The sequence below is a fragment of the Galleria mellonella genome, unplaced genomic scaffold (assembly GCF_026898425.1).
Source record: "Galleria mellonella isolate WM207_F2 unplaced genomic scaffold, CSIRO_AGI_GalMel_v1 utg223, whole genome shotgun sequence".
NCBI classification, from domain to species: Eukaryota; Metazoa; Arthropoda; class Insecta; order Lepidoptera; family Pyralidae; genus Galleria; species Galleria mellonella.
The window spans coordinates 3067840-3092284 of NW_026442042.1; the positions used below are offsets into that span (position 1 = coordinate 3067840).

At 31.1% G+C, this 24445-nt stretch overlaps 1 protein-coding gene across 2 annotated transcripts; it reads right to left on the reverse strand.

Annotated features, from left to right (window-relative positions):
- Positions 1-1536: 1536 nt before the first annotated feature.
- LOC113522450 (sorting nexin-13-like) lies at positions 1537-22990 on the reverse strand. Of its 2 annotated transcripts, XM_052894662.1 has the most exons (24): positions 22761-22990; positions 22066-22174; positions 20775-20989; positions 19650-19870; positions 19414-19566; positions 18608-18780; positions 18216-18332; positions 17830-17944; positions 17126-17251; positions 16236-16456; positions 15371-15435; positions 14275-14318; positions 12208-12300; positions 11842-11955; positions 11275-11408; positions 10244-10456; positions 9002-9098; positions 8841-8920; positions 7621-7767; positions 6377-6495; positions 5941-6009; positions 5695-5801; positions 4694-4807; positions 1537-3785 (listed from the first exon to the last, which is right to left on the reverse strand). In XM_052894662.1, exons 1-24 carry the CDS (start codon positions 22877-22879, stop codon positions 3679-3681), a joined length of 3072 nt encoding a protein of 1023 aa, XP_052750622.1. In that variant the 5' UTR covers positions 22880-22990; the 3' UTR covers positions 1537-3678. The 2 variants fall into 2 exon arrangements, with proteins under 2 accessions (XP_052750622.1, XP_052750623.1); XM_052894663.1 differs by lacking the exon at positions 7621-7767 and having other exon boundaries at positions 1538-3785.
- Positions 22991-24445: the final 1455 nt, after the last annotated feature.

The window sequence follows — 24445 nt, forward strand, 5'->3', positions numbered from 1 at the left end:
AATGGATTGGTAACCCTGCTTACACAGGAGGAAAGGAATTATTAGTAATGGGTCTAACTGACCCATTGCCAGCAATACCCTATCAGGTAGACCTCCACGCGGCTCCCCCTGGAAACCATCGTGGCTAATTCTAGTGGAATTCTAATAACTGATCTCTCTGCTTTCATCGTCACTTATCATCCTTCAATGGTGCCCCGCCAGCGTATACCGATAGCACAGGCGGGGTTTCCATTCCATTATCACCCATTAAAAAAAACCTGCTTACGCTATCGACATATGCTAGCAAGACACCTGTGCGGAAAAATTAATGAGGATGAAATAGATCAGTTATATTGAGTTATATCGAGACGAATTCAAAAAGAATTAACCACGATAGTTTCCAAGGGTAACCGCGTGGAGGTCGACTTGATAGGATATATTGTTAGCAATAAGGTCGTTAGACCCATTACTCTCCTATCTACATGAAGCTATTAACATAATTGTCCGTAGTTGAATTTTAAAATAGACGCTTATAAAGTAGATCGTAAAATAGACACGCAAGATATCAAGTTAACTCTATGATATATGTATCTCTAATGATTAAAAAAGCCAGTTTATATGAATCATAAATAGGTATTATTCATTTCGTATAGACCGTGCATAGAACTATACTACTTGTGTAGTATTTATTATCTGTGACTGTACTCTTGGTAAATAATTTACCTACAAGTTGCCTATTAAACTCAGCTAGGTATACAAAATTAATGAGGCTTATTTTTTTTTAATAGATGGAAACACCTGGATGGTGCACTCTAAGCGGGTACTAGGGGGAAGGCGTTATTAATAATGCGAACTACCAGTCTCGTTACTAGCAATACACCGTCAGGTCGACCTCCACGTGGCTCCCCCTGGAAACCAGTATTCTGAATTCCAGGTGTATTCATCACGATGGGCTAACTGACATACCTTTTCATTCTCACCTATCATCCCTCACTGGTGCTCCACCAGCGTATACCGTTAGCACAGGCGACGTCACCATTCCATTATCATCCATTAAAAATCATCTATGCTAATGATGTACAATAACGGGACACCAGTGGAAGATTAAACGATGAGAATGAAGTTAAATCAATTACCCATCATGATATAATAGGAGCTGGTCACGAAGAGTTCTAAGAACAACCGCGTGTAGGGCGACCAACAAACAAGGTATATTGACAATCCTATGTGAAGGCTTATTATGAGAGCTTAAGATCTAACCATTTTATAGATTATTTAGTTGCTATGCAAATCCCTATTAAAATCATAGACAAGAGAAACCAGTTTGTGGTCGCATTAAATAAACTAGCCAAATATTTTCAAAGTCTGTAATAAGCCCAGTGGATTCATGTAATGTGGCTTTTTTAACCTTTTCAGACCTGAACTAAAACCTGCGGGACGCTGCTGCCCATTCTTTGACTATTACATTTCCTTAGTTGCCAGTTACGAAACCCACGGTAGAGGAAGAGGTAGCTTATTCGATGCCGGGACCACACGGCAATAAAACAATATTGTTATATAATTAAAAATTTATTACTACAATAATTAAATAAATACTTATCTATAGTACAACAAACGGCTATTTTTTCAAACAGTAGGTACATACAGGTGGAATGTATAATCTGTATTTATATTAAAAATAAACTATAAAACAAGACCATTGATATGTTTGAAATTATGAAATCTAACATTTTAGCAGTGTATAAAAATTATTGCTCTAATACTGAATTGTTCGTCCTTTTATTATTATTCATAAGAGAAAAATACCTTCAAACTCGACGATTTGGAGTACAAATAAAAAATATTGTCTACACTTACATGCCACGCCCCTCCAAAATCCAAAGAATTAAAATATTTACAAGGTTTCGACCAAGGAATATAATACTCATCTGACCAGATCGCTACCGAAGACGTTCTCTCACAAACACAAAAAGAGTATCACGTTGAAGTAAAAAGTTGAAGAGGCGTGCCATGTTAACGTAGATAATTCGTATCACGTGTGTGATGTGAAAGTATATTTACATAAAAAGTAAACAATGGCTTTATTGATGATAGAAAATTACCTAGAAATAATTTTAAAATCAATTCTGATATTTTGGCAAAATTCCACATTGAAACGATAAACCTGTGATAACACTTTTTTCGATGTGACAAACTACAGGTTATATTCAAATTTTTAATTTAAGTCTGTATGAAATAGAAAAACAAAAATTATAATAGTACTAACTCAATCCATTTAGGTTACCCTTTCCAATACTTTTTACACAATAACAAAAAAGCAAAAGTGAAGAAAAATATTTTAAGATTACACAATAGAAATATTTAGTAAACAGGATCACGTTCAGTAAACAGTATTTTATGGTTCAGATCTACAATATAAAAACTATTTTGGTCACATTAGTTGGTCAAACAAATATTTTAAAAATTATGTACTTATAAATTTATTTAATTTATTATATAAATTTAATCTATTTACAAGTAATCTTGCATTATTTTTATATGCATTGATTATTCAAGTTCCAAAGGTTAAGAGAGTTCATACCGCAAGACCAATAGAGTTACAGATTTTTTTTAAACTGACAGATAAAGCGGACTAAAAATTCCCATTTTTAAATTTAAAAATAAAAAGATGCTCTCTTGACTAATCTTCTTCTTGACAAATTAAAATGCATTTAAATTTTTATCATAGTAAATCTCAACTTATAGTATAAAATAAATCATGCAATAGTTTTACACTTAATATTGTCATATGAGAGAAGCTTCCTCTAAAATGTGAGTGAATGCAAGGCACTATTAGTAACAATTAATGTATCATCAATAGCCTCAAAGCTTTATTACTTTTCCATAGTTTTATTCCCACAAAGAAAGTCAATTACCTATACTAACTTATATAAATAAATACACTTTAGAAAAGCACACAATTGGGCATTTCAAGATTGTATAATTCAACTAAAATAAATTTTACTACAGTATACCCCAAATATTACAGGTACAATACTTTCAGGTATACAAGTGTTGACTTAGACACTATTAAGATATCACAACTCATGCCACATTATAATACGAAACTCACAACTAACCTCTTTTAAATTATAAAATACAAAATAAAAATATAATTATAAATTATATATTACTTTTAAAACATATAATCGTAATGATCCGCCGGCTTCACACGAGTAGATACAAATATAAATTAGTATTTTGTATTAGCTTTAATAAGCAAATCTTTGATACTTGGGATTACATCATTGTAAAGTTCGTAGGAATCTCTAGTTTTATTTTTCAAAATCGGTTGAGTAGTTTTTGAGTTTATCCATTACAAATGTACAAAAATATATTAATATAAATTATCTAATACACCAGAACATCACAAAATACACTGTGACGCCCATAGCACCCTTCATGCGTTACCATTCCTGACGACTATTCCACGTCGTCAATCTCAAAGCGCTCACGACTATCTACAATACTTAGTAACCAAGGTTACTAAAGATAGATAGATAAAAACTTTGAGTCATCTATGACACATATAAATGATTAATTAAAGATAGAATACAATTTACCAAAAAGGTAATTGGCACAATGGTCGCGTATGCATATTTAATAAAAATTAAATATGTAGCTGTCATTTCTATTTTACATTTTGTGAACATAATTAGTTCATATGTTTACTGATTTCTTTGGAACTGGTACTCTGGAAGAATTTGAATACAGCTTCTTGAATAGGTCTTGTATATTATTATCAGGAAACAGATTCGTTAATATCGCTGCAACAAAACAAAATTAATATAAATATAACTAAAGATTGTGCCTCATAAACAAAAAAGACTTAAAGTGTGACAAAACCAGTTATTTTTATCTAAAAATTCAAATACTGAATCGATTTTGATAGATTTTCTATAAGACAAATCTGTAAGTATGTATACCTTTCCTTTCAGATAAAAAAGAATTTTCCAAATCGGTTTAAAATTGACTGAGTTAGGAGGAAACAAATAAAAAAATAACCGAATTAAATATCTCCTTCTTTATAGTTCTTCTTTTTAAAAAAATAAGAAATAAGAGGATAAATTTTAACATGAAAATAACATATAAATAATAAATTTACATCTATATTAAGTTTTAAACATCATGTTCATAAACTGGACAAAGTGTTAAATAAAAATGAAATTGTGGAATAGCACAAGTTTTTACAAGATATTATTTAACTTACCTTGCTTATTTTATTTATTATTTTTAGCCGTTCAGAATTTGCAATTTTTTTTAATTATACATATATATTAATTATGTACATACGTTTAGATATTATATTAGATTTTACGTTTTTTTTTTAGGATTAATACGGTCAGTTAAAGCTTTAAATAATTTTTAGCTTTAAATATATTTATAACTCTATTACTACAATAGAAATAAGTACTACACTTATTTCAGTAGCAGACTTATATTTTAATGTAATACATGTAAATGTAATGTAATACGATCTAATTACATGTAAGTTAAACCGATAGCTATTGGTTTAACTTACATGTAATTAGATCGAGAAAGCTCGACTTGTTTTGGGATCTATTCGAGACCCTTAATCATGAGCGGCTGTGGCGCTGAGCGCAAGCTGTATGCGGTTGTTATTACATTAAAATATAATGTATGTTTACGAAACTTTTAACAATAGTAAACTTACCTTCTAACAGTACTAATATAAGCCTCCGATTTATCTCTTGGGTTTGAAATAAATCGAATACAGTCAGCAAACCTCTTCGTGCAGTATCCGAACCGGCAATATGACGCAGATCATCTATAATTTAATTTTATTAAATAAAAAAATATTTGGATAAAAAAAATATAGTAAACGGTTGTTAGTACTTTTTTAATACAATACGGGTCTTCTTCGCCCTTCGAGCAGGAAATAAGTAGGCCTCGGAGAGAACCCCTTTGTCTCGGCTTCTCCAGGGGCTACTAGCGTCTGGCATATGAGGTGAAATACCAGCTAGAAAGTAGGCGTTCTCTTCTCTCTCTTTTTTTATTTAATAAATACATACTGAGCCATTATTCTATAATTATATTATGATATACATTTTTTTTAAGTTTTTCTTACGTGTGTATTTTTTTTGTTAGAAGTACATCCCTAATCGCAACTGTCAGTAAATATATATATGTTAAAAAATAAAGAGTTAAGGACCACCGCTATTATGCTGCAGTCTCTCCCCTTGCTTGGGACGAGACAAAATATATACCTAATTCAGAGGGGGAAAATGAATAATGAGAGGAGAAAAGAAGAGAAGTAAGGAATGATGTAGGGTGTTAAAATTTTGAATCTGTCTTCAACAAACACTCTTAATTGGATAGATGGTGGTATGTTCGCCCTCAAATATACTAGTTTCAAACATGCAAGGCGAAATAAGTTCAAGTACCACGTTCTCCACAACGGCTAATACCTCTACAAAGCGCACTTGGGAGAGTTGTGATCATATTCTTTTTAAAAAAATACCTCTAGACAAATTGCACAGCGCCATCTAGTTCCAAACTAAGCAGACATGACAGATATGACATAATGTCTATTTTTTTATGTATAAATATTATACGTAGAATCCATTCAGACGTATGTATTCATAAATAGAAAGGTTTTTATTGTACGGGGATCGAACCCGCGAAGTCGTTATACAACACTACCTAACTGATTACCTGTGCAGGCACCGAGAAGAGCAACTTTAGCAGCAACACGTGTCCTAGCCTTAGTAGCCGAGTCTCTGGTCACGTAACTCACATTATTCCTTTGCGTTAACCACTGCCTGAAAAAGACACAATTTACAAAAAAAAAAAGTGACCGTATTCAGGGTATATAAATTGATTATTTAAAAAATGTGTATGCGTGCAAACTCAACTATGCACAGTTTATCAGCGTATCCATATGTGTGAATATATACTTACTTAAATTTCTTTAAATATTTTACAACATTTCTTGGAGATGTCAATGATGTCACTAATTCTCGAACTTTCCTGAGAACAAACAAGAAATAAATAATAACTTATAATACAATATAAACGCTTATAAATTTATAAAATGCCAGCAAGACATCCTATTCGTATGGCAGATATTAATGGACTACGCTATACTTCCATCTAGCGGCCTGTTAACGAGAACATCAACTATGAATTTGTGCAACATAAGTATATCTATGCTGCCAATATAAATAATATTGAAAAACAATAGATAGAGTATCTATTGTTATCCAGAAGCAGAATTCAACGTTGATACTTGAATAGTATAAAGTCGAATGACATTTTAATTATTTATTTAACAATTAAAAATCTGTAATAGAGTAATAATCAGTCTTAATTTACATATAGATATACACATTCATACTTATCCACACGATCCGATATGAGAGTTCTCAGCGGAGCAAGTAGACGACGTCTCAGCCAAAGTCCTCTTATTCCCAGTACTTCTTCTAACAACCGTAGCGCTACACTTTCATCCCCATCCTATAAATAGAATAAAAAATAATAATTAAAAGAATAATCCAATAAAAAATAAACTTAATAATGAATACATAAAATAATATATCTCTTTAAAAAAAATAAGAGCACTTGTTTCTGTGGCCAACTCTCTCTCGCTCTCATTCTTTTTTCCAAATATTTTTAGTCGGCTTAAAAGAGTATGCAAGGTGAGAGTCCAAGCCTGACCCCTTTATACATTTTATTCATAAAAAATATGTTGAATATTTTCGTATATAAGCTTTGAGAAAATCCTATTTAATCAACCTCAACAAAAACGATAAATTTATAAACTATGATACCATCTAAAATCTTCAAATTCAGAAGACGACGAGTACTTTTTTAAGTCCTTAAAGCTTATGACTGCATGGCTATGATCCCTTTACCATGACAGAACTGATGGTTACCAAACGAGTCGACAGATTTTCATCAGATTTAGCTACGAAACAAACCAAATAAAACAACCCTTAAATAAAATGCACTGAACCGCAGTCCATTTTCTTGAAAGCGACGATGACAAGCAAAAGAACAGACAAAAGCTTCAAACATACTATAATGCCTCCCTTTTTACAACAACATCAGGATATAATCATTTGTCTACCTACTAACCACTCAGACTAATCCAACGAGTCTAACTTTTCTTTTACGCAACTTAGAATGGTAAACAAGCTGACGTCCTGATATGTTTTATCTTGATACGCCATCTATAATTATCTACTTTCAAAATCCACGCGTATGAAGATGCGAGCAAATACTATAGTATATATATATATATATATATATATATATATATATATATATATATATATATATATATATATATATATATATATATACATATATATAAATAGGAATCTATGCGTACACAAATAATTTGAGTAGAACCCTTCGATGGTTTATTCTAAGATTGTTTTGACAGAAACCCATTCCAATTAAACCAGCTTTCAAATAAAAAAAATACCGATCCAGACAGATACATAACACAAAGAAACACACATTAATGTCTCCAAACTCTATGGCCTTTTTACATCGGAAATGACAAAGGAGGAAACACATCCCAAAAGACATCTTTTCCTGCTTTACAAATAAATTTTAAATATTTTGATTCCCGACCCCTCCACCGTTCCGAAAACCTGCCACCCGAATCGGCCACCGTTGAGGCAGCCACTGGGGTCGGGCTATATGGGTGGATTCCTTCCACTTCGCTGCAGTATCAGCCAATCGGCTCCGGATGTTTAAATGTGTCTTGTGCATATGACGCTGTAATAGTAGTATAATAGAACAGTATATTATGTAATTATACTAAACAGAATTTCTCACTCACATTAAATGCCATATATTTAAATTAACCCTGTTCGCTGCACCATAAATTAAATATCTAGCTTTGACTTTCATGAGACAGGCTTTGCCCAGTGTTGGGTCATACCATAGACTAATTTTGTTTAAGGAAATAAAGTTTATTAAGTATAAAATATATTATATATTATTTAATATATATTTTATATTATTTATTATCAGAATATATAATAATATTTTTAGTACTACTTCATACTGTGTAGTCTCTCTCTCTCTCTCTCTCTCTCTCTCTCTCTCTCTCTCTCACACAAGCTGGCCTCACCAGGCCTCTATGACTGGAGTAGAGGAGGGGAAGGCGGTAGATTGCTATTAGTGGAGCCAAATCTTTAACCAGGGGCTCTATGCCTCCTTTCTTCCATAAGCTGATGTACACCTGTATCATGTATGAATTTCTGATTTAGTAGACTAGAAGAGAAGGACTGCTAACCACATTTCTCATATTATCATTAGTAGCGTAATCAAATCTTCTTAAGTTCGTCATGGTAGACCAAGTGACCTTTTCATCCTCCCCTATCACTTGTCACTGATAGCCCACCAGAGTATACCGATAGCGCTAGCAAAATTACTATTCCATTTACATTTATTTTTCGTGTAGTAATACATTAAGGACAGAATACTTGTGTGAAGTGTTCGGTATTGTTGGCGACAGACCTTTTTTATAAAAGTTTACCTTTTAAATTTATATTTTTATATTTTAAATATGTCTTTTAATACCTATTTTGTTTTTATATATATATATTGCTCGCGTCAAGGACATTATACTGGTAAGCCTCTCTAATATATTATTTTATTATTGCCGCTGCCCTTCTCTTCTACCAGCGCCGTTAATAGGTATATTAGTAAGTATATAAGTGTAATCCTATATAGGGTAGTCAGAGACATTTTATAAACGCAATGTCGTGATTGAATTATCATCATTAGGATAATGTTGTGTTAACTCTCAAAATGAAAGAATAAACATTAATGATAGAACTGACCTCTTGTCCTTCAGAAGAGCTGCCACTTTTTAAGTTATCACTATAATTATCGCTTTTCCCTTGAAACACCTTCGATATACCTAAAAAAAATTATAAGTGTAGAAACAAATATTTTTCATAGAATATATCAATATAAAATTTACATATAAATAAATGATTACCATCCATAACGCCGTCGACAGTGTTTACAAATTGATCGGGCATATTTTTAAGCGTCCTCATTCCAGCTTTTAATGGATTTACAAAAAGCGCATCGATCTGAAAAAAATCACGAAAATAATTATTTATAGTTTTTAGTTATATTTTGTTAATTACCTACGTTTATTCAATAATGAGAGGAAATATTTCGCTGTCAATTCATAATTACAGAATATACTACGTCATTAATCAATTCATTTCAAGTTAAATAAAAATAAATATTAAACTACGTGGCTTTTTAATAAAAGTATATTATCATAATACAAAATCTTATTTTAAATACGCTTACTTAACGTGACTTCGAATTCAAAGTGGATTCAATCCACGTCGAAACGTCGGCAATAGTAAAGCAGGTAAGTACTATTTACCTGCAATTTTTTTACCGCGTGAAGTCTCGATAGTCTATTTAAAATATGTGTCAACAACACGAAAGTTTAAAATTAACTATATACAAAATCTTACTGCGATTAATAATATCTAGAGGCGCCACTGTGTCACAAAGTAAACAAAACATAAATGAATGTAATTTTTAATCATTGCATTTAGTCTGTGTGGCCTATAATAAACCACGACAATTCCCGCGTGAAATAGGATAAAATAATCAATTTTATTATGTTCAAATTTCATTCGAATCACATCAACTATTTAAGCATTTTTAAACGGTTATTTTTTATGAACCTATCGCTCAGCTCGGAAGGTAATTTTAGCTGAGAAGTACCCTACTTCTCAGCTAAAATTACCTTAAGATTTTCAGCTGTTACTTTTTTCAAATAAAAATTGAATTTACAATTAAAAAAAAAATTAAGTTCATATATTGATTAAAATCATTACTAACTTGCTTGTTTATAATAAAGTATGATTAAATTTGAAGAATTAAAATAAAGAAATTGAAAATAAATACTAGAATAAATAAACATTAGTATATTGATAACTTGATTAAAATAGGACCGTCTTGGTCCCATTTAGTTGGTCTCGTAGTTTATCATATATCATTGTAATTATACATATATAGTTGTATTTTTTTCATGTAACTGTATTTTTCTGTAAAATTTGTGGAGAAAATAAATAAAAAAAAAATAAGAATAAATAAAAAAATTTAGTTGGTCTCGTAGTTTATCGTTGTATGTATTGTGTGTACTATTGAAAAGTCTTCTGCAGTGCAATGTAATTATACTTGTTAAAGGACTACGTTGTATAAATATTACCGTGTTATTATGTTTCTCTGCCTGGATCTCTTCACTAAGGAAACCACCCAAATATTCCTCGGACAATAGCGCAGTATACCTCGTCTCTTGAGCTAAGTTCGCAAGCTTCTGTAGGTAACTGTTTAGTATCTTCTTACGACTCTCGAGTACCGCGCGTGACGTGTTTTGGAAGGTTTTTTTGGCTGGGAATGGAAGGTTTCCTAGCTCTGACCACTGTAAATAAAAAAATATATGTTCAGTTTTTTTTTTCTTAAAAGAAATTAGAATGGTAGCCCCGCCTACTCTATCGATATAAGCCGGCGAGGTACTGATAATTGATAATAACTGTGGATGATGTGAAGTCATATGGCCCATCATGTCGAATTGTTAACCGTTATTAAATAATATTATAAACATTGATATTTTTAATAGTAGCCTGCCAAAGATATTAAAAGCGGCTCAGAAATATCTGGAGTTAGGTTAAATACTTTTATTATAACTTTGTATATTAGCACACTAGATTTATAACATTGATTTGGCTTTTACTATTATAATGTTGTATTTATTTTTAATGAATAAATAAATAAATAAATAAAAATTCACTACGAATTAACCACGACGGTTTCCAGGGGAGCTGCGGTGCGTAGGTCAACATAATGTCTGTTAAGGGTCAGTAATATATAGAAATATCTATTTATTATTACAATCTCTACGTAGTAGTCCAATGACAAATATATTAAATATAGGTTATTCAATATATAATATCGAAATGAAAAATTCGATCGAAATTGATATACTTATAATTATCCAAATGATATAGACAATATCAAAATGCGTAATGACTTTTTTACACCATAAATGCTCATAAAAACTCAAGATATAGATATAGAAGTGGTGCTAATTTCCTCCGTGCTTAAAATATATGCTAGCAATGAAATAGCATTAGTCTTCATTAAACAACCCCTTCCAAGACATTTGTTACCATGTCTATAATTCTGTTTACTGCAACAACAAAAAATTTTTAATAGCGGGAATTGAAAAAAAAATTATACCTTTTCTTTGATTGAAGTATGCAGATCATAGAAGTCACTGTACCGCCTATAAATATGCCACACCGCATTGTCGGAGAGCCTTGTAACTGCTATGGCGTATGTACCGAACGTGCGTCCTTTCTCTTGTACGAGTGCTGAAAATAAAATTAATAAAAGAAAATAAAATATAATCAGGACGTCGATAGGGGTCGCCCTAGATGGACGTATGTCGACCAAATAGGTGACGTGTTGAAAAAGGACCAAATTAAACATACCTGCAACATTCTAAAAAAAGTACAAGGTTAGTGGGACGCAGCGATAATAGATTTAAAAATTAAATAAAATCAATTTTATAAAAAATTAAAACTACCCGAGACTATCCAGTTATCCTCTTCATACCTCGTAAATATTGTGTCCTTCTCCGACATCAGTAACTGAAGCGAATATTTGCTAATGCGTATTTGAAGGGGTGAGGTCAGATCGAAAGGCAAAGAGTATCCATACTCTTCTTTAGTGCTATTACTTATTCTGTGGTAATAATGTATACTTTTTAGTTAAAACGATGTTGAATATTAAAGAATAACTTACCAGTTTCAATAATACATGCTGACAATGGTGACATCATATTTTTGGCATTTTTGCTGATCTCTGAGTGTGATAAAGACAGATTGCTTGTATTCGCTGATATCAAACTTGATGGACCTACGGAAGAAAGTTTAATTTATAACTTAAATTTCATATTCGATTATATACTACTTGCATAATTTTAATACCTGTAAATATTACAATTCATCTGTATATCATCTGTAAATTTTATTTAAATCTGTTGAAACGTTTAGTTGGAACGAAATAACAAATATTCAAACATACAATTTTATATTAATAACATTAATAATCCTGTGTAACATGAATAAATAATAATATTCAAATATTTAAAACAAGTACAGTACTAACCTGCTCCTTCGTTGATCATTTTTTGAGCGAAGTTACCAACTATGTCGGATCTTGAACGGTTGTGTCTTGAGGTTGGTAGCGGAAGCACATCGCCTGTTATAATAAATTGTAAAAAATGCATATGTTTTTGCCACAATTTATATACTTTATTTATTTATTACCATTATAATAAATTTATTACCTATATATTTTATCACGTACACTTAAAATTGAAGGTTTATAATTAAATGATATTCAATAACTAACACGAAAAAAAAAAATGAAGAAAATAAAATTCAGAACGTTTGATAAAGTTATATAAAAATATGTAATTTACAAGTGCAATAAAGAATAAAAGTTAAAAAAAATACACAGGCGAACTGTTGCTATTTTATTATTTTTATTAAAACGTATTAGCCGATGAATTCCCGACTTTTTTCTCTTATCAAAACGAACCTTTCAAGATTTAGTTTAAATGTTGTATGCACAATAATTCAAAAATAGAAAATAGAGAACAGAAAAAAAATATTTACTGTTATAAAAATAGATAAATCTAACTTCAACAATGTTTTCGATCGACACTGAGTCAACATACTCGACAGCGTTTGGGGAACTACAGCAATATTTTCTTCTATCGTAAAATATCACAAAGTTTAAAGTTGAAATCTATAAACAATGCATGCATGCCAGTGAACAAATCATCATCATCATATCAGCCTTTAACCGTCCACTGCTGAACATAAGCCGCCCCTTGAGAGGTTTTGCCAGTAGTAACCACGCTTGGCAGGTGGATTGGCAACCGCAGTTAGGCTTTAGAGATATTTTGAGAGGGACGCTGCTGCCCATCCCCTGCCCTTCCTTAGTCGTCTCTTACGACACACACGGCAAAGGAAGGGATGGCCTACTGTATGCCGGGACCACACGTCCAGTGAATAATAATAACAAATAAACAAAAAAATATTGAACTGAGACATGGTCTTTTATTGCCCTATGACTATATTTCAAATATCTCAATGAGTTATAGAAAGAGTCAGGATCGAAATTCCATAAAATCGGAAATCAAAATGTCTACAGCAAAACAAGTAACCGCTATAGTCCGAAGTATCAGCCAAACTGAACAGGAACAGTAGTGAAAAACAGTACTTTAATAGCGATCCTGTACAAATGTTGCAGAGTAAAACATATATAAATACGCCAATTAGTCATTTTTAATGAATATATATATATATATATATATATATATATATATATATATATATATATATATATATATATATATATATATATATAAGTAAATTAATGAACTCACAGCGTCTCGCCTCGCACGCTGGAACGCTGTAACGCAAAGCACCAAACGCTTCCTGAAGAAGACTTCCGTATGAAGTCGAAACGTTGTCGAAACGACAAAAACACAGTGAGTCCATTAATTTACCGTTACTTATGTATATAGACATCGTACTTTATAACGATAAATGGAATGACTTATATTCAGCAGTGGATAATATATAGATTCATGATGATGATGATGATGATGAGAAAAAAGTGGAACTAGGATATAGTAGTAGGAATAATTTAATGAGAAATTTCGTAATGTAATACAGTAATACCAAAAGTTTTGCATTTAGGTAGTGTGTGGCTCTTGTTACTTGGTATTCTTCGTGTAAGGGAACGAGGAAAGGTGGAGGACTTGAACGGGACCTCATACTTATATTTGGGCTTGAAAAACAATCTTGGAAACTGGTTCAGACATGATTTCACAATTCTCTTGAACTTGTCTGCCAATTTAAAGTACGTTGCATTTAGACGTCATATTGTTATGGCAAATGTATAACATAAAACAAACATACTATATACATAATACATGTAATCCCTGGTGGGATAATTAATTTTTATAATTCAAGTAAAATTAATGTCGACGATTTGACAACGTCTTTACTTTTCTTTTTTTTTTTTTCTTTTTAATTTAATAGAAATCGATACATTCGCATTTATATGAATTGTAAAACTGTCACCCCTTATTAAATAGGATGTAGGGTATCAGGATATTGGTACAATGTGTAAATAACGATATAATTACTAAATACGTACCACCGTATTTTCTATTATCGGGCTTGTCGTCTTTTTTTAAATCACTGGAACAAATTATTTGTAATCATTATGACTTACTAGCGTGTACTGTGACTTTGGCCTAGTAAATAAGAATATATTTTTTTAGTTAATTACACTTTTACGTTTGTATATTTATTAACAATTAATTTTTGTACTTCCAAAAAGGGGTTTCTCAATTCGTCTGTATTTTTCTTGCAATGTTACGTCATATCTAACTCGATTATAAATAATTTATTAAAGTAAATTCTGGTATTAGACCCATATTATTTATATATATATCTTTTTTTAAATTGACGTTGATATTTTTTACTGGACAATATCTTTTATTATTATTATTATATGTAAGACATACAAGATTTTTTACGTTTTATGCAAATAAATAATGGGCGTCTATATATAAACAAACAACACCACGAGTATCGCTAATTATAAACGAAATCGTACGCGTGATTTCCAGAAATAGAAAAACTAATATATCAATTGTAGATGATGTACCAATATAAAACATACACCACATTTTAAGTTAGGCTTTCAAAAATACCACTGTGAAATCCGCATCCAATTTCATGTAGTAGTAGTTTTAACATGATACTGGAACAAATATACAGACAGACAAAATTTCTAAAAATTATTTTTTTGGCATCGATTGATCTTGTAATGGCCACTCATATATATATTTTTTCTTAAATATCTCCCATGCATAGATACAATTTTATTAGCTAGTCATTATCTGTCCACTGTTGAACATAGGCCTCCCCCATACATTGCTATAAAGAACGGTCCTGAGCCACCTGCATCTACTGACTCCCTGCAATGTATTTACGTCGTCGTCACTCGTCACTCCACCTAATGGGGGAGTCATCCTACGCTGCGTTTGTTTTATTATATTAGAAAGATTTTATCCTCAACTTCACGGAACCAAGATATAGTGACTGACCGAAATAAACAATAGCATATGTACTTCTCCATTAAAATGTGTGTATGCTAAATTTAATAACAATTGTCTGAACTGTGAAGACGCCAAAAGGTAACAAACAAACTCACTTTCACATTTATAATAGTAGCAAGAATTTACCTGTAATTTCTGTCTGCGTTATCTTCGGTGTCCATCATGAAATCAGATTGCCACGACGGATCGTCCTGAATAAAAATAATTATTGTTAAAAGGTTTTTGTGGCTACACTTTACTATAGTATTACTATTTACTATATATATACTATATTACGTCACTAATTCTCAACCAATTTTCACAATTATTTTTATGTTATACTATAAAGTTTACTAAGTTCTTCCCATGTTATTTTTTTTCTATAAACTTTTGCTTGTTATGAAACAATATCTAATTACTCCACGACTTCCTCGCATAAAATGTGAAAATATATTCACTGAGTGGGAAAAAAGTAGCATATGTCTTTCTCTATCCCATATGTGTATATCAAATTGCATAGTTCTTGTTAAGCCGTTAAGGCGCTAAGAGGTAACAGACAAACAAACTCACTTTTATATTTTAACAATATCAATAAGGCTGTAATGTCACTATGAAACATCTCATTTTTGATCAATGTATGTGATTATGCTTTTTGCAAAACAAAATGTACTTCTTTTAGAGATCGAATTTGATAAAACAATTCAGTATCAACCCCAGTATTGTACTTATATAAATAAAGATAGTATCCCATAAGAACCCAACATCATTTGAAACAAAACCATTTATTAAAATTTAAAAACTAAACTACAGAACTGGTTTTGATAAATTTCTGTAGGACCAATCTGTATATCCTTTCAGATAAAAAGAAGTTTCCAAATCGATTTAGAACTAACCGAATTATGAGGTAACAAACAAAAGAAAAACAACCGAATTAAGAACCACTTTCTTTTTAAAGTCGGTTAAAAATATAGGAAATGAAAAAAACGTGCTCATGACAAATGTACAAAATTACCTCTAAAGCAACGCAGACGCATTTTTGCACATCGTCAAAACAGGCCGCTGGGTTGTTGGTGAACTCCTCGCCTTCCATCGTTATTTTCCTCACCAGCTCCGAATAGCAATTCTCAGGTATACCCATTACAGTGGGCTTGTTTGGTGCTAGGTACGAGTCGCACAGTTCTAGAGCTGAAGACCTTAGGTTGTCCAGAACCGCTTTTGATGTGTATGGCGCATCTGTAAAATTATTTTAACAACCAAACCAATCACTGATCGCATATTAGCGTACTATTATCACACTAGGCAAGTGGCTTGATAAATTATGCTGTACTGCTAAAAAATGAAATGTAGCAGTTTGTCGTCTTAATCACCTCTTTTGAAATTCTCGACACGAAATGTTGTGGAGCATTTTTTTTATACAACTTAGAATGGCAATCAAGCTGACGGCCCACCTGATGTGAAGTGGTAACCGTCGCCTATTGACATGAGCAGTACCATGGACATAACAAAGTATACTGTTTCGCCCATGATACGCTACATGTGTTGCCATTCCTAAGGACTCAGGTGTTATTCCTCTATACCCAGTAAATTCACGCCATATCCCACCCTTCAATGCCATGCAAACACAACTACTTCACGGTTGAAACACGAATGAGACAGAGGTTCACAAGCAATCGACTTTTGTACAAAGTCTCCCTCTGGTCATCTATACTCTTTGATTATGGGTCCGCAAATATATCGTTACTTATATTTTATGATGTTTGTAATGTAAGTATATAATTAATTCTATCCAGAATGCCAGAAACATCTTACTCATTCGCTTAATAGTAGGTATCTCGAACCAATTGAAGCAACTGACGGATTTTAGGATTAAATTAAATGAATATACAATAAATAAATATATACCATCATCGTTGACCTCTATTTCAAGCAAGTACTGTGCATTGGAGCGCCATGCTGTTGTCTCTCTCAAAAATTTCAACGTTCTCGATACTTCTTCAGATACTTTCTCTGTATTGGTCGTGCTTGATCCTGTACAAGAAAAATAAACGGAAAAAAGTTATTAAAAAAAATGTAACATACTGCAATCAATTAAAAAAAATCCAGACAAATTATCATACTGAAATCTAGGCACCATGGTCTCTGACCTTAGCCTGTTCCATAACGGAACAAACGTACTATGTAAAATAATATGTAATTAATTACATTTTCCGATATTGTCTTTTGTATAAAATTATAAAACAAGAATAATAATTTACTTTCAAGACGAGGCACGTCTTTGGTATATATATATATGGTGATCTTCATAGTGAGACTTTGTCCATTCATTAATCTGTCACAGCACAGCACTATATTTCAACAACTACTAATAAAATAAATAAAATCTAAAATTTACTATAGATTTAAACATTTTTTTCTCTAACCTTAGTTAATTATAAAAAAATATTTTAGGTTAATCTTAGGTTTACACTTTACATATCTATTTCTTGTATAATTTATATTTCCTTATTGAAAAGTCGTCAATTTTAATGTGATGTACAAAAGCTATAATTTAAATATTTTTAAAATACTTAAAACAAAATTAATTACATTCATTTCAAAATACTGACCTTCCTGTGGTCCCAGAGTGGCCCTTCTTGCCTGTATGATCCTAGTCAAATATCGCAATGATGAGAGCTTCTGTCGATCTTGAAGCTCCCATTCACCAGCACTATCCTTTGAATGCTGTTTTTAAACAATATACATTATTTTTTATTAGATTTCATAACATTAAATAACAATAAAATTACAATTTAAGACATTCATTATGAATCCTTTATACATTAATTCATGTTAAGAAACAGCTAATATATCCGAAATTTATTAAGTTGATGAAAATAAAAGAATATATTTTTTTATCAATTTTATCGCTGTAAAGACGTTTTTAAAGTATCAAAGTGAAACATGAACTGCTTCTTAGTTAAATACTTACTAATATATTTTTAAGTAAACTCACCAATTTTTGTATGTCTTTCTGAACTAATTCCAGTGTTGCGTCCAATTCCTCTGCATCACCACAACTTCTTATCACTAACAGAAACAATTCAGAAGACAATGTTGAGTCGCGAACACACTAAGACAATTATTAAAAATATACATTATTTTTAAATATTTTCTATTTAAAATTGGTAATAAGCAATTACTAATGCTAATTATGCTTTCTTAACTTCTGAAGTTTAAAACCCAAAATGTATGTATCTAAACTACCTAGATTATTTAATATTGACCGATTAAGTCATTTACATTTCATCATATAACTTTCATTCGCTTATATGATGAAATGTACATAGTATTACGGTGCTTGAAAAATTCACAGTAAATTTATAAAAAAAATTCTATTGTACTTACACTTTTTATTATTGCTCTGTTTATATTGTCAGGGTCACTAAGAAGATTCATTATTGGACGAAGGACAATAGATGATAATAGATCGATAAGGATCAACTTCAATGCATGACACTTCCATGTGGCTTCAGGAGTAATTAAATAAAGTACAGCTTCAGAAACCTCGTTGAGTAAAGCTGGAATTTAATTAATTTATATTACTATACAACCGTAACCATTGCCGTGTGGTTCCAGCATAGATTGGTCCACCACTTACTTTCCTATGGTTGTCGTAAGAAGCGACTAAGGAAATTTAATGATAATTTTCATATTTATTAAAAAGTAAAATAAAAACCAGATTTAATTTTAAACTTCAATAAACATTTTTCGGATATACCTGAGTCATAACATTTTAGTCCTCGGGAATGGCAACATGTAAAGGGACCATAGACATTGTTGCAATGTATTTTGCGATATCCGTGGTCCTGTTCTTATCTATAGGCAGTGGTTACCACTTTACATCAGGTGGGTTTGTCAGCTTATTTCTAAGTATCATAAATAAAAATAAACATTGATGTCTCACTGGAACTAGCATCAATACTAATACCATACCATATAAGCCATTAATTGTCCACGGCTGAACATAGACCTACGCCATAATTGGGGAGGGGGCTTGACAGACGGATTGGTAACCGCAGTTAGCCCTTTGGTGATATTTAAACAAGGACATTGCTGCCTGTCCCTCGATCACAGGTTCTCTTAGTTGCCTCTTACGACACTCGCGGGAAAGGAAGACAGCAACACCCGCTTTCATAAATTTAACAACTCACCATATTCTCTTTCGGAATCAATACAAAACGAGTCACGACAAATTTGTTTATTTTCCATTGAACATTCTAAATCAAAAAACAAATCTGTTAACGATTTCCCATCTATATTTTCGGCACTGTCGTAAAACTTTGATTTGCCGAATGTTTGTCCATCTGCAAATAAGGGAATTACTTGGATAAACATATGATTACTAAATGCAAATAATATAGCAGATAGTAAAATAAAACTTTATTACCAAGACCCCAAGGTAAATCAGTGTCACTTTTATTTCTTCTGTGAGTCTTTTTCTCCTCTTTCTTTGGGCTGGGCCTCATGTTACCATTTGTAACATCTTTTGAATTCTGTAACTGTATGTGTTTTAACCTAACTCTCGATTGTTTGAATAGTTTCAAATGTGTTGTGAACTCTTCTGGAAACCTTGTAGAAAGGATGTCAGTCCATTCCACACATTTTATTCTGTAATATAATTTAAAATAATTTAGACGAAAAACAATAAAACAAATAATTGCCTACAGTAGGATGTAAATAAATCAATTAATACATATGTATAATAAAATCGTAACTGATCGTTGTCTGTACATGGGAGATATATAAAAAAAACTATTATAAGGGGACTTTATTAACGTAATAGAATCCAAAACAATAATTTTTAGAATTTTTGTCTGTCTACGTTTGTGCATACTAATGTCAGTAACGTCTTAACCGATTTGAATGTAGTTTTCACTAATGCATTGCGGTTTGCTCCACTTAACATTTAATGTTTGTTTTATTTCAATCAATTCATAAATAAAAAAGTTATATCAATCTAAAAAATCATATATGCTATAAAATAATTGAACAGTTAAATTGGCTGAAACTTTATGAATGTATTACGTATGTAATTATCACTTTAGTATTTAATACAATATAAGACCGGATTCATGAAGGGTTCCTTCATTTAAGTTCATGAAAAGGAATGATATATGGGAACTACATAGTTAGAAGCGGGCAAAGCCGCGGGTTAGTGTATAATAAATATTAAATATATATAAAATATATTTGGCTAAAAATTACTTAATTACTCAACTTAAGAATTTGCTCATTTAGAGGTGAAACACGTGTTGCAAAATCTGTATGAAGAAAATGGTAGTCGGAGATTGAAGGCTGTGGAACGTCTGGTAGTAATAGAGGTGATCAATTTTTGACTGTTAGCAGTCACATATATACAAATGATAACAGAATTAAACAAAATAATTCTAAATATATAACCAGTGTAGTGGAGTTCTGCAAGATGACATCCAGTTCAGCAACATAAATAATAATTTTGAAGCTACATAAAATAAACTTAGTTCTCTGTCTATACCGATGACCTTTATCTTACCTGTTTGCTAAATTGGCCCCTGTAGCCACCACCAATTGATTGATGGCGTGTGTTGTAAACTCCACATCATCAGTCAATATTTCATACCATGGAGTCACATAGTCATTAACTATTATTGCTATTATTTCATTTATGAAAGTATCCACAATCTCACTGCCAGTAATTCTGCTATCAAATTTTGGTAAATTCGTATCCTTATCAAATAATTCTATTACCTAGAAATAATACAACATACTATATATTCTTTATACCCCTAGTTGTAAAAGACAACAATATAAGACTTTGTTTCATGAAGATGGATTTTAGACTTTTAAGTTGAGACTGCAATGTGTTGGTACAGACAAACTGATATTACATTAGTATAGTATTATCATTTGGCAATAGCATACTAAATCCAAGATATGCTCATGTCATTGCTAATTTAAGCTTGATATTTTAAATTTTGCAATAGGGTTTGTCAAAAAAAATATGGTATATTTTTTTATACATAAATATAAAAAGCCTTGTAATATTCCATAATATATTCATATTTGTTGATACAAACAGGTAATCTGTAGATTTTTTTTGTTGTTCCAATTAAGAATTCATCAATAATAATAATAAAGATTTATTGCACATAAAAATATACAGTCATGGGCTTACAAAAATTTCAAAGTGAATTATATGTGTATAAAATGTAGCATTATGCCCAGCACATTAGTGTCTAAACTAGGCCTAGCCTGTATCTTAGACACCAATGCCTTCAATTAGATACATATTTTCATGCAGTGTGTCAATGTGTAGCCATGATGATTATTTCTGATTAATGTAAACATGACATATTTTTCTATGTTTTTATCATATCATAATAATGAATATTTTTATATTATTATCAATTACAAATGTCCAATGATTATTTTAATAAAAAGTAAATAAAAATATAGATATAGGCATAAGAGAAGGATATCACCTCAGTTTTAAAGAATGGCAACACATCAGGGGTATGATATGAAACAATGTATTTTGTTATGTTAATGCATCAAGTAGGTGTACTAATGGTGTGGGAAACCCTTTCTTTACTCTTTCACTTATTTGCATCTGATCAAATGTAATGCACTCTTCTCTGAACTTTCCTTATAAAATTAGCACCAAGTATCTTGCACAATTATATCAACTTACAATGTGAACATGTAATGTCAATGGTACTGTTTCTGTCTAGCAATGACAATAGCGATGATTGTTACTTCCACTATGTCATTACCTTTTCTGCCATTACTAATTATTTAAGAAAAAATATTAAAACATACTTTACCTTAGAGAGTTTAATATTATAGTCTGTTTGTTGTAATGGATCATCAAGATCATTCAAATTAACTAATATTTTCTTACTATCATAGTTGTAATATAACACTGTGATGATACTAAAACACAAAAATAAAATCAACTTAGTTAATTTTAAACTTTCACATTGCTTACAGATATTATAATTTCCCATTTGACCTTCCTATTTACCTGTAATTGCATTATGTTAAATCCAGATTGGGAATTTAAAAATTCAATTTATGTAATGTAAGATATCCATTCCTGAATCAATTCTTATTTACATGTATTCTAATTGGGGTTAACCATGCTTATTTACCACCCAATCTAAAATAGATGTATAATAAATATAACTGACAAAGATAAGGGTATCCACCGCCAATAAATTTTACCTGCCTTAAACTTATTATTGTTATGATCCAGGAATTAAAAATTCGAAACGAATAAATTTTGTTGGAAATACTCATAATATGTATTTAATTTTATTTCTGGAAATTTCAGATAAACCATTAAATCCAAAATTATCAATCAGTTACATTACACTGATATTAATCTTGAATATTAACATGATAATCGAGGAAGTGTACTAATTAATTACCTAATTTATACTGACAATGAACTTTAAAGTATGATTACTTAATTTTTATTAACAATAAAATAGTCGATTTATTATTAAAAATAACTTACCCAACAACGAAAAATACCAAAAAGGAGAGGAATGTTATATACCATCCAAAGCCAAACAAACTAATTATAATTACAGAAACTAAGCCGAACCATCCGGCAATCCGGAAAGCCAATTGCATAGCGAACGAGTTTTTGATACAATACAATAAATCTACGAATATAAATATTTTACAAAATTAGAAAAATTATAAAGAAAATCAACAAAGTGAAAACAACAAAGCAAACATCGACTTTAACTGTCATTCAAATGTCAGTTCATTTCTGACATTGACAGTGATAATTTTGACAGTTGTTTAATACAGCATTTTATTATTATTAGTCATGGCAAACGAGCATGCGGCTCGCCTGATGGTAAGTGACTACCGCCGCCCATAATCACCCTAGAGTAATTACAGGTGTGTTGCCGGCTTAAGATCGTTTGAAATTCAATTAATCAATAAAAAGGACAAAATTTAAAACAGAACAGGACAAAATTTAAAATATTATATAACGACTTTCGTAGGCATATACATCTTGAAGTACATATATAGGTATGCGTCTTTTTATGGAGCCCTATGAATACACTAATGGTGTAGTACAGTCACAGATAATACTATACTACAAAGATTTCGCTAGACTAGTAGTAGAGTCACTGATAATATATTAATAGTGCAGTGGTGAGCACGTTGTGAAGTTCCGGGTTCGAATCCTGAGCAGACCAATTTAGGAAAAGACCAATATGTTCCAGGTTTTCCCTTCAGATGTTCGCTGCCTATTTCTTTACCTTGGTTATATTCGTTGTGTCTAGTTCTTTTTAACAGATCCTGTTGACTTGATGCGACTGTGTGATAAAAAAATATAACAAGATAGACATAATCATTAATAATTGACTGAGGGGTTTAAACTAAAAAAAATAATAACTACAAAGAAATATGCATAACAGCTTTTTGGTTTATTGAAATACAAGGATACAACACAATCACAAGAATAAATTTTTACAGTAGGTGTAATTAAAATAGTCTTGAGACTACCTAATAATACTAGTAATATTATTTTATTGTCAAACATGTCAAAAAACAATTTGATCATGATGGTAGATTTATTCGATTTTATTCTTATACTTCTTACTGTTTCTAAGGGTACACGTCCAAGTAAATGCATCTGCATGTATATCAACGTTATGTTAGCTGTCAATGTTTTAGGTTCAATGACCAGATGGAAATATTGGTACTTTGCGACAGAATTAAAATATTAAACATTCTAAATACCTAACTGAAATTGAATATACGCATATAATATCTGATACATGATGCGTTAATAAATAATACTTCAATGACATTATTAGGTGCAATCAATACAAATCCCATAATCATTCCGATTCAATTTTGTTAGCCCTATATACTCGTAAGAGCCCCATATTTGTTCGATTTTGTCAATCGATGTTTAAAGATCTACTTAATTATTTATGATATTTATCATTCAATAATGATCATGCTATGCTTGATGATAGATGTGTTTTGATTGTATATTAGGGCATATCTTAATGCTTGGATACTTACTAATGTTTTGTATTTTTACTAGATCTTTGAATGATTCTTTGAGAAAATTCTAATATACAGGTATAATAATTAACTACATTATTAAAAAAGTATTTATAGAGAGTGCGTCAACAATTTATTTCGTCTATGTAACTTCAAAAGTGCATG

Excerpts from the sequence above, each read along its gene's own strand:
- LOC113522450 (XM_052894662.1), bottom strand. The coding sequence starts at position 22,879 with ATGCAATTGGCTTTCCGGATTGCCGGATGGTTCGGCTTAGTTTCTGTA. Across the intron at positions 14,319-15,370 it reads AACGCAGACAGAAATTACAG|TGATTTAAAAAAAGACGACA; the intron begins GTAAATTCTTGC and ends AATTTGTTCCAG. Across the intron at positions 6,496-7,620 it reads GTTTTCGGAACGGTGGAGGG|GATGGGGATGAAAGTGTAGC; the intron begins GTCGGGAATCAA and ends TTCTATTTATAG.